The sequence below is a fragment of the Chaetodon auriga genome, chromosome 1 (genome assembly GCF_051107435.1).
Source record: "Chaetodon auriga isolate fChaAug3 chromosome 1, fChaAug3.hap1, whole genome shotgun sequence".
In the NCBI taxonomy this organism is placed as follows: Eukaryota; Metazoa; Chordata; class Actinopteri; order Chaetodontiformes; family Chaetodontidae; genus Chaetodon; species Chaetodon auriga.
In genome coordinates, this window is record NC_135074.1 from 27,524,634 (window position 1) to 27,541,996 (window position 17,363).

General features: G+C 41.9%; 1 protein-coding gene across 4 annotated transcripts; it reads right to left on the reverse strand.

Annotated features, from left to right (window-relative positions):
• Window positions 1-1,639: 1,639 nt before the first annotated feature.
• On the reverse strand, window positions 1,640-13,376 carry LOC143322031 (RNA-binding protein, mRNA-processing factor 2a). Of its 4 annotated transcripts, none has more exons than XM_076732913.1 (8): window positions 12,923-13,376; window positions 10,216-10,293; window positions 8,794-8,832; window positions 8,423-8,485; window positions 7,199-7,349; window positions 5,999-6,147; window positions 4,098-4,170; window positions 1,640-2,730 (listed from the first exon to the last, which is right to left on the reverse strand). In XM_076732913.1, the coding sequence occupies exons 1-7, from the start codon at window positions 13,187-13,189 to the stop codon at window positions 4,105-4,107; spliced, it is 813 nt and encodes a 270-aa protein (XP_076589028.1). In that variant the 5' UTR covers window positions 13,190-13,376; the 3' UTR covers window positions 1,640-2,730; window positions 4,098-4,104. The 4 variants fall into 4 exon arrangements, with proteins under 4 accessions (XP_076589028.1, XP_076589019.1, XP_076589009.1 ...); XM_076732904.1 differs by having other exon boundaries at window positions 5,984-6,147; window positions 12,923-13,366; XM_076732894.1 differs by lacking the exon at window positions 4,098-4,170 and having other exon boundaries at window positions 12,923-13,328.
• Window positions 13,377-17,363: the final 3,987 nt, after the last annotated feature.

Here is a 17,363-nt window from a genome sequence, read left to right on the forward strand (position 1 = left end):
TCGATTTTTTTTAATTATAACATGAATAGCAGTGAATTTAGGATGTATTGTTGACATAAGAAGTTCTGTACATGCACATTGATGTACATGTGCTGTTCAAAGATGTGTCTCAATTATTTGTTCAAAATATAAGAAACAAAAGAAAATGCTTTTTTCCTCCCATATTTCTCTGAAACTGAAGGATAAACAATGATCATATTTTTAATTTATGTCTACAAAATAGGGATGCTTAAGATTTTATGGTGTGTTACACTGGGACCCTCTTCTTGGAAGGTGTTGTTCAGCCGTCCTGTTTCTAAGAGACGGAGGGCTTCATCCATTTAGACTCATTTAGAAAGACAGAAATGCCAACAGTCATTACATAAACAATGACTCTGCTGTTGTCTGATTTTGCTCTAACCCTTAAATTAACTGTTGATTTACTTGATGTGACTGTTTTAGTTCCTAAAGGAAAATGTTGATCCCTGAACCTCGCTGACCCGCTGCAGCCTGGGAAGATGACTTTGGGTTAAATACACAAAGTACATTGAAATTGTGTTTTATACAGAATGAGGCCATTAACAAGAGAACAAAAGACTTTCAGCGACAGGTTGTATGTGTTTAGGTTTAACTCCAGCTCGTATCTGCAGGTGAAAACAGAGAAAAGCAAACGTTCTGCCGTCCAATCCGCAGCATTCGCCGTCTTCACACTCGATTGATTTCATGTCAATCCAAATATTCTGTGAGAAAGTGATGTTAAATGACCCGTTTTTCCATCAAGGGCAAGTGGCTCATTCTTGAGAAATGTTTGCTTCTTCTGAACCGTGCTGTCCGTTTGGGTTTTAAGTCTCAACATTTAAATGATTCGTTCTCTGCTGGTCGACATCCATCGATGCAGTGTAGAGTCTCCTGTGGCAACAGCTGATTATTATTTTCATTATCAATTAATCTGGATGATTGGTTCAATGTTTGGTTTAGAAAATGTCCAAGAATCAGTTCCTCAGAGCTCAGTGATGCCACATATACTCAGTTTACAATGATATAAAACAGAAAATCAGTAAATTCTCACATTTGAGAAACTGGAAAAAGCAAATGTGACAATTTTGCTTCGTAATTATCAAAACTAGTCAAATGTTTCTGTCTCCTTTGTTCTCCAATTAATCAAAAAAATAGAAACACATAATTCCAGCTCATAACACCATAACATTAAATCTGTAACTGCTATCGCTCAGTGAAGCTGTCACTGGCTGTTACATCAAGTGTTGTAAATGATGACATTTGATGCAGCACTGATCCTGTTTATGCCACAACTTAATTGGCACAATATGGATGAATATTTACAGTTAACCACCAGCACCGTCACTGCTACAATTAAGCAGCTGGTCGTATTGAGGAGTCATTTAAGAGTCCCTGGAGGAGGCGTCACGGTCGGCTGAGCAGCACATCTTACCAGCTTATGAGGGTAGAGAGTGGAGGTCAGCCCCACGCATGATGCAAAGAGACACTAATGCAATGGTGCATTACAAATGAAAAGTTGGCATGAATTATTGATGTCACCACCCGATGTCCACACACTTCAGTTCTTTGAGTTGTATCAGTTGTTAGCTCTGATTGGCTGCCGGCTCGCCGCAGCGATAAGTGACAGATGCCCGAACACAGATGCATTCACTTCCTTTATTCATAAGATGGGAATATTTTTTACATCTTATGCACAGCAGATACAAAGACAAACATGTTCTAAACCACAAACTAAATTCCTCCATCTCTCTAATCCTGCTCCCCATTTCAAACCCCCCCTCCCCCAAAAAAGCAACCCTTTACGTTTGTAGTCCAGTTTCACATTCTGACAGATCGTTTTACAGCAATCTCATTTGAGCAGAATGGCACAAGCCACGTCCAGAATCGCATTTTTTTTTGACAGATACCCACTTCCCCTTTAAACAAATTGCACTTTTTTCCTCTTTAAAACTACGTCAACAGGATTATAGGATCAAAAAGTAACACCAAAAACACAAGAGACGACTAAACATCCAACTTATACAGGTTCATTATTTAGTTGCACAAAAATGCATAAATATACATTACGCAAAAAGTACAAAAATATTTGTACTTTCCTTTGCTCAAATAATGACAGACATTGATATGATCATAGGGACTGGGGTTGTCATAGAACGTAGGGATGCATTCACAAGGTCCATGCGAGATAAGCCATTTACATAACAGCCTAGCTTTCACAGAGGTAAGACCAAGGTTCTACAGGAAAACAAAACATTTCGCTGTCTAGGCCAAGGTAAAGAGGCAACACAAACACTAAGAAAATTAGGATACACAGAAGTCTGCGTTCTAAATTCATGCCAAAAAGACTAACATGCAATGACTCTTAACGCTTCTAAACCTCCCAGGAGCAGCGGTAACCCATGGAAGGACTAGCTTAACAACGGTAACTTCAATTTGTAAATTTTCCTCAGCAATTACGATCCACGGAGTTTGACTAGGCTTTGCATGAGGGGTTTTTTTTTTTTTTTTTTTTTTGAAGTGCTACGATGGTACCGCAATAGTTGCCAAGGATAAGCTCAGATTGTCGACAGCAAGATGGTTTCAACTCACACTCCCCCCAGAGACAATCGGGAGGAGATATAAATACTGTTTGTTTATAGTAATGCACATTTGTCCATTAAATAAACCTGAATAAAATAATGAAGAGCTTGGCAAACCTCACTTCAGCTGGACAAAGGTGTGGTTTCCAGAGGCCTGAAGAAGACAGGGAGAACAGGAGTTAGTCCGAACACGCCGGTAAAGCCTTCACTTCTACAAAACAAATAAAACACTTGGAAAAAAGGTTTTATTCTATTGTCTTCTGTCAAAGAAATCCACGAAAAGCCCAAAAACAGTGTGTTAGTCTGTCCCACAACACCACTCCCGAACCTATTTGTTCCTACTGAAGATGAAAAGGCTACAAATGGAGTTTCAGAAGTAAATAGTGGGCTTTTTGCGGACTATATTCAGCTGCGGATGAATACACATTTGGTCGTATTTCATGGCAGCAGGACGGTGACTGTGGACTTGAAGGAACATGTCACTCAGACTCAGATGTGTTTTTACTAACTTTTGAACAACAGTGGAAGTCCATATCACAGTGACGTCAGGAGACGCCGTACGAGACAATGAACTGATCGTACTGTTCATTCATTCGATGTCATTTGTTGGTGACGTGTTCCTTCGCTTCACTGAACATTAGTGCTACAGTTTATTTTGCACCAGTCCCACACACATCATCCCACTGCTGTAAATACACACCTGAGCACCAAATTGATATTCATCCACATCTCCAACAAATGCACAATTACAGTGACCGGCTGTTTCAAGGATCAGTTTAATATTAAAAAAAAATAAGAGTGTATACTGTATTCATGGCCCATTTTCAAAGATTTATGTCTTTGGATTCCAAGAAAGTTGGGACGCTGTGTAAAACAAAACCGAACACAGTACAAAGACGATATATTTCACGTTTGAGCTCATCAGCTTCATTGATTTTTGTAAATATCTGCTTATTCTGAATTTGATGCAGCAACATGTTTCAAACATGTTGGGACAGGAGCAACTTAAGACTGGGAAAAAACACCTGTTTGGATCATTCCACAGGTAAACAGGTTGATTGGTAACAGGTGATCGTATCATGATTGGGTATGAAAGGGGCATCCTGGAAAGGCTCAGTCGTTCACAAGCAAGCATCACTTCGTAAAACACAGTTTGTTTGCAAATGGCTGAATTCTGTTGTTCATGTTTTACAGCGTCCCATATTTTTGGAATCAGGGTTGTAGGAACAAATGGATTTGAGTGCCACAGACAGGTCGTGGAAGTTGGAAAGTACCGTGAGACGGACTAACACACTGTTGGTTTGGATCTTTTCAAGGGATTTGTCGACAAGAAGATTATATAGAATCTCACCAGCTGTGTATTTTAACACCAAATCAGTTTTTGGGTATTTTCATTTATGTTGACACAATCTGCAGTTTCCAGTCAAACACTGTGTTAGTGTCATTATGCAGGTTTCAGTTTGAGGACAGTGGGTGGGGGTTGGCAAATCTAAAAACACTGTTGGACCAAAGGTTACTCACTAAATATCTAACAAAACTGCCGGGACTTCCATCCAGGCTGGGAAGTCTCAGAGGGAGTAGGGTACCAGCGCATCTAAAGAAACACAAACATAGTCATGTACACCAGACCAAAAGCAGGCTTCAGTCCTTCAACCCCCAATCCTGCAGATTTCTTCAACTGACACACTTTGAAATTTACTCGACAATCAGGTTTAGGAGGACTGTCCCTTTAAGCCCTGGTCAGTGAAGCCATGGGAATGTGGGTCACGTAGCTGCTCATTGAGGACAATAGTCCTCGAGTAATTATCAGGCATGGAAATGTGGAGAGCTGAACCTCGCTGAGTTAAACATTTCCACGGGGCGAGGGCTGGTGTGCCTCCACCTTTTCCACACCTGTGACTAAACCCCGTGGCGTTTCTGGCTGTGTCGTACACTCAAACTGACAAGGCCGAGAGTCAGTGGGAAGAGGACTCTGGGCATTTTAGGGATCAATCATCAGATTGCCATTAAAAAGGCTTTTGTGTGGCTACACAGTCATCTTATGTTCCAACAGGAACGTGGACAGTAAGTTGGCACCTCCAGAGAAGGCCATCAGGTCTGACAATTTCTCCAAGCAAATACCTCACATTCCTCTGCCTCCTGTGCCCGACAAAATGGCCTGTGTAATAGCTGCCTACTTTGCCGTGTAGCACTCCCCTGTGCTCTTACATTGCAGGAAGAAGTTGGATCACAATGAACTTTAAATGACCCAACAAGAGAAATATTTTCCATTGCTATTGTTACCAAAGGCCCTGCCCACTGCACTAGAGCTGTAGCATTTAGACTGCTGTTAGCTTACAATGTAAACACTTCGCACACCCATTTCTCCCCCGTCTTGTGTATTCAAATTTTCAGGACACGATGGAACTCCTGTTACAAAGCTTTAGATGAGTATCTGCTAACCAGACCCAAAACCAACACGTTTTCTAAATTGATTTCACTGACTTAATGTTAAAGATTGCTATCACTGAAAGTGCAGCTGTGGTTTTCAAAGTCTTAGTTTGGATTAAACTCCATCTTATGGTGCAAACTTGTATTTTTCTGGAATGATTTCTGCTTCTTTAGTTTACGCTGCAGATCAAAACATGAGTATTTTATCAGTGAGAGAAGCTTTTATCCTCCGGCGCACTAAGACAGGGACACATGGAGCTCCATTAAAAGGAAAGATTTATACCTCCATGTCTGAGACTCATCCACGAGAAGGAAGCCGAGAGCCAAAAGCAGCCAGATGACGACCACAATGAGGGATTTAAGGTAAGTCTACTGTAAGGTTACACCACTTCAAAGAATGTACACATGACTTGCACTGATGTCAGAGCAGGAGTCAAGATATTTTCCATTTCAAAATGACACGTCTTTTTATTGCAATATAACTCATGGTTTAACTTCCACTCACCCCCTGTTCCGTAACATTAGGATTGGGCACAAGTTGTGCTGCCAACAACAACTTGAAGACTTGATATCTGTGTTGGCTTCTGCAGATCTTTGTGCTGTTATTGTAATACCTCAGAGGACCACTGGGCTTGATTCAAGAATCTGAACCTCTGCTTTTAACAGTGCACCATATTATTCAGGTTGCAATGAGGCATTATCAAGCGACTCCTTTGGTTAAGTTTAAGATTACACTTTCTCCCCCTCAAGAATCAATTTCTTTGTAGATGCGATGGACAGACTGAGCGAGATGAAACACGTGCACACTGCAACTTTTACACAGATCATGCATTTAATGGCAGCCGTGCATGAAAATCAGCAGCGTACCTGGGTGCAGGCATTCATTTCGTGTGTCTATAAAGCTTCCCTGTGTTGTGAGAGCTGAACATGTACTAAAGGATAGTGTGCTATAAAAATAGAAGAGAAGAGAAACACACCGGTTGGTCCCTCACCTGGGCGTGGAGGGCTGCAGCAGCGGCAGCGGCCGCCGGGTAAGTGAAGGCTGCGTGAGGGAGGCCTGGGGTCAGCTCCGTGGTGTACAGGGGGTAAGGAGTCCAGGCATCCGGAGATGCTGGGATCAGTGCTGCCCCTGTCAGGTCATCTGGGGAAGTACAGGGTCGGAGGAAACAATAGGCTGACTGACCCACCCTTGAACATGCGAGCATCATGTACCCGTACACAGGCTAAACATTTTAAATAAGAAAGTGTGTCATCAAAACGTGCTGCAAACAGAGGTTTTGGTACCGTTTCGTGTCGTCAGAATGTGGCTTTTAGGTTTACTGCTGACCGTGGACGAGTCTCACTGTAGTAATAACTCACTAAAATATAAATAACTTTTACAATCTTGAAGGCGCAGTCAGACCAGATTTCGCTTCTCATTCATTTCTATGTGAACGAGGTCGGGTCGATTCAGAGCCTCTTTCCCGTCATACAGAGTTCAATCTGACTGGACTGGACAAACTGTTAGACTTCCTGATGTCCACTCAGTTCGAGAGCTGATGAACTGACTGTCAATTAGGATATATTCGTTATACCCTTTGTCTTATAACTGCATGGCGAAGTATAAGCAGAGCAGAAAGGATGATGTTTGGTACAACAACAGACGTCAATGACAGTAACATGTTGACTAAAACGCTGTATAATTTCAAACTTTTTGAACAAACTGCTGTTTTTAAGCCTACGAGCTCCCACAGTTTCTAAAATGTGGGAGCTTGTATGGTAGCTACTGTCAGGACGTAATAACTCTACTCGTTTCCTGTCTCCTCCTGCTTTTGCTACATCACCAGGCGAAATCTGGCCTGAACGCAGCTCAGCCCTGTTGTCAACCATCACCTGTCGAAAACTAATGCATCCAGCAGGTGTTTAGGCGAAGAGAGCAGAGACGCAACTGCTGACTTAAACCTTGCGAGAGTGGAATTTCCCAGCTGGACAGAAGCAAAGCGGCTGTCTCAAGAGTCGAGATGACACATGCATGTGGAGGTGAGTTAGTCCTTCATTTGTTAGCTACTGTTTTTAACCCCTGCCCGTTTGTTTTTAATGCCACAGTATCCAAAGACAGCTTTAAAAAAAGGGTAACAAGGGCAATCGAGAACTGGCATTGCCAAGGTGAGAGTGGATGAGAGAGCCTAGAGTGGTGCAGCCGTACAACTTACATGGGTCCCGTGCAATGAAGTGTGCTCCTAGAGCAGGGTGGATATTTGTGGGGTTCGGTGTGGCCATCAGCTTACTCTTTGCCATCTTCGTGTTGGCTTTAGCAAACTCTAAGCGCAGGGTCTGGGGACTTTCGGGGTCAAAACGGATACCCTGGGGGGAGAGACGGAGGAGGGGAGGAGGGGGACATAGTATCGTAAGGGAGGTGGGCTGAGTTTGAGGGGGCTGTAGCTCAGTAGTCTCACATGGCCTCCTTTCCTAAAGCCATGCTTCAATACTCAGGATGTATCCTTCAAGCTTCCCTTCAGCTTAACACTGCTCTGCCCTCCTGTGGGATGTTTAAAATGCACCCGTCTCCACCTGAACTTGAACTGCTCGTAAAAAAGTGACATCTTCCAAAAAAAAAAAATAAAATAAAAAAGACAAAAATAAAAAAAGGTAAGGCTGAAGGATACGCTCCTGAAATATTTCAACATGCTTGCATCTCTTTTTCCTCATGATGAAATCAAGAGCACAGGCGACTGGAGGAGGAGTTCACCCCGTCGCCCAGGCCAGGAGGAGAGGGAGACGAGGAAAAGGGCCGATGGCGAGACTTTGAGTTTAATTCCTCTCAGGTGGTTTAACCCTGCTTGTGTTCTTGTGCCCTAAGCGTTGTGCCCACATGCAGGTGAGTAGTATTTTGGTGTATGTGTGTGTCTGTGTGTGTGACTGCTGGTGTGTCTAAGAGGTGATGCTCATAAGGAAGGCTAGCTATGAGAGAGAAGTGTTAGATACTGCCAATGTGGGCTACTGGGTGACAAAATAAGAGGTTACACTACTGAAGATGTGTCCAAATAACACTACAACATGTGGCTATAGAACAAGTATTACAGTAAAGCAGTGATATGCAAAATAAGGAAAGCTATACCAGACTAAGAAGGGATGTGTATCAAGGTCAAAGTAAACTACCGTAAGGCTACGGGATTCTGGCCTCTTTCCAAAAATGGCCCTGCCATTGAATTATAAAAGACAAAATGGATTGGCTTTGAGAAATTTAATGGGAAAGAAGAATCTTTTCAACTCCCAATTACTCTTTTTTTTCCAGGTTTAAGCAAAGGTTAGAACAAATCTAAGAAATACAAAACACATTTAATAAAAAGAGATTAAACAAAAGGGAGGAATCAAACAGCAACAGACTCAAAGAGAGGAAATAATCAATAATAAAAATAAAAAAAGAAAATGCTTACATTGAGTGCATTTTTCGCAGCTTCTGCTCCAGACCGACTGTCAAAAGTTACAAACCCGACAGGCTGGAAGGTAAAAAGGGAAAAAACATGCTGTGACAACCGACCCCCAACGGCAGACCGTCTTAACAACAACAGCCTGCATGTCATTGATTATTGACACTGATTATTTGTCTTAATATTACAATAGTCATGCTGTGGTAGAAAAAAAAACGTGCCATTCAAATCACCAAGAAAAGAGGATAATTTATCAGTTTTTAAAGAGTCTTTAGCCAAAGTTGGAGTTGCAAAGAGAGCCAACACTGCCTGGCCACTTGTTTAGTATTTCAGTGTAGCATTAAAGCAGTTCCTTCCACTGATGGAAGCCATCTCACCTGTTTTGATGTTAACTTAATCAGTGACCCTTCATAACCCTGCAGGGAAGAAAGATAGCCAATTATCCACCCAGGAGTCACATGCAGGAAGTCAGGCATGAACACTTCTCGCCATATCGAGAGGAACCTGCTTGTGTGCACCTTCACTCTGAGCTGGAGAGCAGGCCATCACGGGTCCTGCTCTTACAGTACTTATATTTATCAGGGTAAAAATAAGACAAAACATGCACATTTACAACAAATGCAGCTTTCAGTGCAGATAAAAAACACTTATCCTCGAAGATGAAAATAAGAAAATGAAGCCATAGTTAGTTTAAAGGGAAGCACATGTTATCAGATCTGTATGTGAGGGTTTATGCACACATTAAACACGACTTTCCAATAAGGCCGCTGGTTGTAAACCAAGTTAAAAACAGCACAAGGGTTGGTTAAAGCATGAGCAAATTCCTCAGAAACGAAAGGGGAATTTTGCCTGACCAGACTATTGATAAATGGGATCTCTCCTGATCCTGATTTACAACCACGGAAAATTAAACAACTTTCACTGGCTGTGATAAATCCATAACAACAATCCAAAGCAGATTTACCCTCAGTAATTCAGAGCTGAAAACCGAGACAGAGTACGTTAATATTAAAAGGTTTCTCATGAAAAATCCTGGTAGAGGAAAAAAAAAAAGGTTTTAATTTGGATCAAGCCTGAATGTAAACCTTGAATGAAATCAGATTTGACCCCATTTCCACACACTGTGCAGTGTTTGACTACTGCACAAGCTCAAGGCAAAAAGTGTAACAATGCCTTATGAAAACAAAGCATTTCGGTGGTTTCACAATCTCCGTAATGTTACGGGAGGAAATAAAAATTTCCCTACACGGTGGGCGAGCTGGGTCACGGAGAGGGTTGGTTGGCCAATCGCGAGGGCTACTCATTTACACATTCCACAAGATCATCCATGTGCGAGGGATACCACTTCCAATTTGGTTAGTTAGGACACGGGTGGGAGGGGTGTTTATGGAACTGGAGTCCGGTCAAAAAACAGAGCGATGGACGAACAATGATGTGGCCTCATTTCCATATATGCAAATATCTGGACTTCCATTAACGGGAGGATTGTTTGATCCAACTATCAAAAAATGAGCACTGAAACTTCCTGCATGAGCTGAAGCATCAAACGCTTCAAGCAGGAATATTACTGATAAATTAGCTGCACACTGGATTACAGTTCAGTACTTTAATATAATGTTTAAAGGTCGTCCTGTGTGCAGATAATTATTCTCCAAACACTTTCCATGACTCTTTTCCTGCACCTGGCACACAGCAGCTACCTTTGCGTCATTTCTAAGACGGGTGAAAGGTCAAATTTATCCTGTTTACATACCCCAAATCACAACAACATCTTCTCTTAGAAATAGGTGGCGACTTACTTTAAAAGGTCTGAAGAGAAGGTAAAGTTCCCGCGGTTTGATGTCGACTGGTAGGCCACTGACAAACAGTGTTCGTACCTGCAAACAGGAAGCATTTGGTCAGCTGGAAGTGAGTAATATTAAGTGTCATTTCATTTTGCATCTCGTCTTAATTCTCCACAAATGGCAGCATGTGGAATAAGAACTGAGAGCGTAACAAAAAAAAAAAAATCTATAAATGCTTGGCCATGGTCCCAACATCTCTCATTCCTCCTTAATAACCAGCACACTTATGAATTTAAGGGAGCTTCCACAAAACTGTTTGTGCAGGATACGTTCACAATAAAAAGAAGTGGAATAAGAGAAAGGGAATAAACAAGAACAGGTTTTATTCCTGAAAGTAAAAAAGGGTCAAAATGTGGTAAAAAGACAAGATGACACAGCTTGAATCAGATGTCTGAATTGAGTTATGAGTCAACTGTCTCATTTACTTGGACGTTGCCAAACTTTCTGTCGACTGATGAGGACCAAAAACTGGTCACACATTTAAGTTGTTAAAAACCACAAGTGTTGCTGCAGATTCGACCCTTTAAGCCACTTGTTTCCTTCATTTTACCCCTCAAACCAGGATGGTGCACAGCTCTCGCCATCCCTCATCAGTCTGCATGTTTACAGGTTATGAGCAGTTCAATGAAGGAGCAATTATTCCCTCCAAGATCGTTTTGTTTGAAGTTAGAAGCCTGAAAAGAGGTAAAATTATCCTGTAAGTAATGAAGCAAAGATCTGATGAAAGTCTGTAAATAAACTGAATTTTGCAGAGCAGAAATGTTTTTTTGGCCCTCCGATTTATCGAGTGCCCCCTTGGCTGCGTCCTGACCCAGACAAGACCTGAGCCAACGACCACCTGATGAAACTTATTTCAAACAGTCCTTTAGGATTTAACATTTGTCTCATTGTCAGATCTGAACAATCTTCCATGAACGACTACAAACAGTGAATTCGCTACATCCTGTCCTTCCTCCAGCATGTTACGAGCTGAATGTGAACATAAGATGGTCTTCATCCCGCTGGGGACCCCTGGACTTGCCCTGATCGGTGGACTTGCAGATCAGCGTGGCCGGGGAAATAAAGTGTGCAGTGCGAGGCCCATTAGTTCCCAGCTAGTGTGGAGGCCCTCAGTACAATGGGGCTGCCAGACGAACAGCAGTGGACAACAGCGCACAGCGTGACACCATTTCCTTCCTCTGACCCGAGGCCCCAACCCTGCCGGCCCGCCGGCATTTTTCAGGTGCTGCACAGCAGCAATCCTCATCCCTTTACAAGTCAGCACATACAGATATTCCATGCCGGCTCAGCTGGACACAAACTCAATGGAGATGTTTTAATCTGTCCACCGGCTTCTCGATGCCTGAGCGGCTCCAGGGCTACCAGTGTGGTGAAGTCCAGCCATGATGTATTGGCTTTAATAAAATACATTTGAAATATATTTAGCTGGATTTGTAGAAAAAAAAAAATGTTAACTAGACACTGCATCTTGATTTAACAAGTCTCTAAACAGACTTTTCTGCTTCTAAACACGTTTCTGTCCTGTTTGCTTAATCTTTGCCCTTAATTACAAGGAGAAGAACATACAAGAGCAAATTAGGCTGAGAGAAGTCAAGTGGCCTCGTACGGCTTTGTTGAAAGATAATGGGAACAAAGGAGGGCCAACAAAAGGCCCAGCGCTCCCCTCAGTGTCTCTCCATAAGGAGCCATTAAGGAGGAAATATAGCGGGCCACACAGAGCCGAAGGGCGGCAGCTCTGACAAGACCACACGGATCATTGGAGGGAATTCAGTGTATTTACATATGATTATTAGTATTATATTTTTAAAAATCTAAATATTTAGACCCACATATTGCAAACGAGGACATCATGTGACGGGCATTTATTTCAGGTTTCAGTTTAAACTCCTCACAAATCAAAAGTGGGAATACTGAGATTAACAGATGCGTTTGTCAGCCGCGTTTTATTCCGTTTGTTTGGCACTTCAATGCAAACAAACGCAGCTAAAGTCACGACAATCAACTGTGGATGCTGAGAAACAAACAAATAAATAAAAATCAGTGACTCTTACACAATTAAGAGACGCATAAGATATTTAATTTATAGGACATTTTTCCTTTTTCAGTCAATTTAAACCGTATTTTTTAAAATAGATTGCTGGTTTTCAAACTACACTTGAAGCTAACATAAAGCCTCATAAGTAATGACTTTTTTCAGGAGGCTAGAGTCACAAACATGAAGTAAAGGCGCTTAGGTCTTAGAATAAAATATAAAAAAGCCTCTCGCTTGGTTCATTTTAGTGGTTGTGAGCGGTAATTATCCCACACCTGCTGACACACTTTAAAAAAAAAAAAATGAGACGACACCGCAAGTAAACGCATGTTGAATTAACATTTTGGAGGATTTTCCTGAACTGTTAACGTCTCCTGTGCTTTAAACTGTCCGCTGGAGGAGGTTTAAACTGCGCCTTCATTGCTTCCTCTTAGCTGCTTCAGGACTTCAGTGGAGAGCGAAAAAGCCACTTTGAGCTAAAGGCATTTCACCAAACACACAACACGCACAACAGCTCGGAAAAGTCTGGATTTGAGGCCGGGGCAGTGTTTTATTGCAGTGCCGCCGAACACGGACGCGGCCGGGTCAAAACGCGGCGCGGCGGAGAGAGCAAACTTTAGCCAAACTCACCTCCTCCTCGATGGAGACGTTGTTATTCGGCTCTGCGTCAGCTTTGAGACTCATGTCGGCGGTGGCCTGAGCGGCTGCTGCACGGAGTATCAAACCTTTCTTCGTCGAGTGATATTTCCCCCAAGTGCGTCTGAAGCTGCAGTGGAAGTCCTGGTGGCGTTTGAACTTTAGGACAGAAGACGTGCCAAGGTGAGGTCGTGCGGCCGAGGGCGGCGAGGTATCCCAGGATATGTTCGCAGCAGGAGGAGTACTGCGAGAGAGAATCATTCATAAAAGGGAGGAAAAGGGAGGAAAAAGAAACACAGACACGCGCAAAACTAAAGGTGAGAAGGTGGATGTGTGCTCCGTGTGTGAGGGTGAAAGATGGGGGGGAAAGAAGTGCGCGTAAAAACAGAAAGCCTCTGCGCTCACATCAATGCCCTCAGCTGTGGGATCGTGCGGGGGAAGAACAAGTAAACTTTTCTCATTGGAGCGCGTCTCTCTCTCTCCTCCTGTCCGTGAGTGAGCACCCCCGCCTCCCTCCACCACCACCACCCGCTCTCATCCACCTCCTCCTCCTCCTCCTCCTCCTCCTCCTCCTGCTTTTCAATTAGGTCATCAATTATGTTGGAGTCCACTGTGAGCCGTAATCAAGCTGCAGATCAGGCTCAGCTGTTGCAGGGGGACCCGGCCCCTCCGCCGCTACATCACCGTTTCTATGGGACCCGGACAGCCAATGGTAATTTCTCCCAAACCTCTACAATTTATACTAGAATCAGACAGGAGAAAAACAAATGTTAGTATTATTATTGCTATTTAATGGTACTGTTGCTGTTGTATTTTTTTATTTGTCTGTACGTCCGTGTCTGTGGGACAACTCCAGAAGGAAAAAGAAAGAAGTTATCAACAACTTTCCAATAATATTAGATCTCATGCTGTCTCTGTGACACCTTTCCGAGGCTAATGCACGCCTTTATACTGACAACACGTTTAATTTATTTCTACTTAACTGATCTTTGTTTTCATTTCATTTCATCCTAAATAACCAGGATTTTAAGGGCCATTTTAAGCGCAGTTTAAGGCGATTTTATTGATGTGGCACGCTTCATTAGAGGTGTTGGCTTGGGAGGTGCTTTGCATCAAACAACAACAACAACAACAACAACAAGGATTTAAGGTTTTACTTCTGATGACATGGTTGGAATTTAATGCTGATGCACAGTCATGTCTAACTTATTTTCATTTGGGCTGAATTATATCCAAGCAAATAAAAAAAAAAACTGACAGTTTGTGTATTTCTCATATGTTTACTAGTTCAATATAATGTACAGCCATTTGACTATGACTTGATTTGATTTGCATTTTGTTACTGGATTAATAAATGAATAAGCTGATAAACCTTATTTAGATATAAAATCATAAAATCACAACAACTGTAAACCAGTACATTAAATACTACTAATACTACTGCTAATACTAATACTAATAAATCATGTTTAATCATCCTGTGTGTGTTTTGATCATTTGGGCCCGGGCTGAGGTAAGAGCGGCGTGGGTGGAGAATCGGCCTGTGTTGTGTATTGAGGCTCGGCCCTGGACGTGAGCCCAGCATGCAGTGCGTTTCCTCACAACAAGGCAGCTCTCAAAGGCCAGACAGTTTCCTGACTTTGTATAGGAACACAATCAGGCCTGCAGAACGAGGAGGGGGGCGGCCGAGGGGACGGACGTATTCCTGCTGTACTTCTTCAGTGATTTGATCTAAAAATAGTGAAGCTTGTTTCTGTACACGCTGAACACAAGTGGTAAATATATGCACAGTGCATACCTATGGAGAGACAGAGGAGTCCAGTATGAGAGGAGACGCACTGACAAATATGAGGGCAAAGCTTCAGGGACAGTGAACAATAACATCTCAGTGTTTGTGGCCTGTAATTGTATTTCAGTGCAGCACTAATTTCATAGCTCGCACATTAAAGCATTGAGTGCATGTTGTCAAAATTCTTCACAGTCATTTTTCAAGAAGAATTGTCAAACATTCACTGGTTCCAGCTTCTCAAATGAACACATTTGCTGCTTTTCTCTGTTTCATATTGTAAACTGAAGATTCGGACTGCTGGTCGGACAGAACAAGACATTTTAACACAAGATCATTTTACAAAGCAACCACTGGATTAATGGATTAATCCATGATAGAAATAATGTTTAGTTGGAGGTCAGCATGAAATCATGGGAAATGGCTTCTCGTCCTGATTGATTTTTACCGGTTTTACAGTGATACACGACTCTCTGAGCTGTGTGTGATGAAGCTGAAGGCCTCTCATAAGAGCCGCTGGTGTTTAAGACGTCCGCTCCTCATCGTTTGTACAGATGTGAATTAATTAGAATCTGTTCCGTCGGCTGAAACAAAGGTCAGGCGGGTCATGGTGATGATTATATTGTTGATAACTAGGTTGGACAGTGATGGCTGGATCCAGGTTTTGAGCTCGTGTTGCAGCTTTTAGCACATTTTGCATATTTTTCTGAGATGATTTATGTATTTTGTTATGTGTTATGTTCTGTGTGTGTGGCGTGTTTCACCTGGCTGACACATTTCCCCTTCGAGACAATAAAGCTGAACAGGAACTCACTAATAAGCCAGGACATAAGCAGAGATTTGGCGCAGTGCTGCCTTCACTCACAAGCTGTATTATACTTTTGAGGATGTTAAGGAACTTCATATGTTACGCTCTGTTTATCATTTTAGCAACACTCACTGCCTATGAAATATTGACTATGCTGCTGAGTGTTCATTAATTTATTCAGCACATACAGTTGGTACAGTCTGTACCATTAGGTTTTCATGTACTTCGTCCACAGATTTAGGACTATGACATCAAAACCTCATCCACTCTCGTTACGATCTACTGAACAGACTCACAGTTATGCACCTAATATGATCATGAAGCTGCATCTCTCCCTGTTTTTTAAGGATGGGTGTTAATTCAATATTATCCTCATTATTAATACACCAATTTCATAATGATATAATCTTACTGTGTTGTCCACATTTTTGTTGTCCTAGTTGGAGCCATTAAAACCAGATAAAATTAAGAGTTTTGTACTATTACACAAAGCAATAAATGACAGTGAAACATAGTTAAAATACAGTTCACTTTAAATACTAGTTTGATTATTCAAAAACTGCGTATTTGCCATATATTGATATCAGTAAATATTGTTATATATTGGGATAATGATTTTGACCATTTTGCCGAGCCTAATATTATGAGACTTATCTAAACCTTTAATGAAAGGTTTGCTCGAAACACAGGCAGATTATTTCCATCGTTTGAGAACAAAATTGTAAAGAAATTAACATTTTGAATAATCTCTTATTACTGACGAATGAGAATTATTAAATCAGTCTTTTCAAGCTCTTTCTCTAAACTCGGCAGTCTGAAAAATCTTTTCGGATGCCTCTGTTTCGTGTCATGTCGTCTCTACTCCTTCCCACAACTCTTTAATGCAGCTGTCTAACAATGCCAAAAAATAATCAGTGTTGTAACTGGGAAAGGGTCAAAAAGCAAAAATGAGTCACTGGATCTTTGAACCTTTTATGTCCAAAGATGTCACTGCCTTCCTCCCTGCTAAAGATAGAGCTGTATAGATGCACTGCTGAACTATGTCTTATTCATACGTCTCTTCGGTTGGATTTAAAGGTATGCTTGACGTTGTTTGGAGCTAAATTCACAGACCTCTTCCCTCTCGGTGTTGGCATAGAGCCTTTACATAATTGAGGACTCAGACTTTTCTAGCTGAAATTATCAAGAGATGTTTATTTTTTTTTTAGACTAAGTGGATTGCTTCAGAACGTCGGGGCCTTTTAGGCTGCTGCTTCTTATTAATTGAAGAAACGGGAGAATTGTCTTCTTTCATGGACCTGCGGGGTGGATGTCTTCCGCTCTTACATCACAACTAATCCCACATGTCTCAAACTTCGCTGCTGCCAGTTTGGAAACACTGGAGATGCACAGTAGATTGTTAGGACTAAATGATGTCAGAGGCTGTCATGTCCGCAAAACTGCATGAGAAATATTCTTTTGCAGGCTCATATTCGACTGAATTATGAGTATAAGATATATTAGGACGACAGTCTTTGTTGTTGATCCCCAACATCTTTGACTTATGACCCCATAATGCAAAAAATATCTCTTGTGATCCCTTGTCACAGGTTGCATTTGTGCCTGATCTGAACCAAACGATGATTTCCCCTTCTACGATTGCTCGGTTTTAATCATTTTAAAGGCTTGAGGAGGTAAAATACTGTAGTTGAGATGAAAGTTTAAAAGATAAACATCATTTTGTGCAGCAGAATGTTGTTTTTTCTTGTTTCCTTCCCTCATAATTTGCTCATGATCCCTTAGATTCATCTTGTGACCCCCTGGAGGCGTCCCAACCCCCAGGTTGTACATATATTTTAATG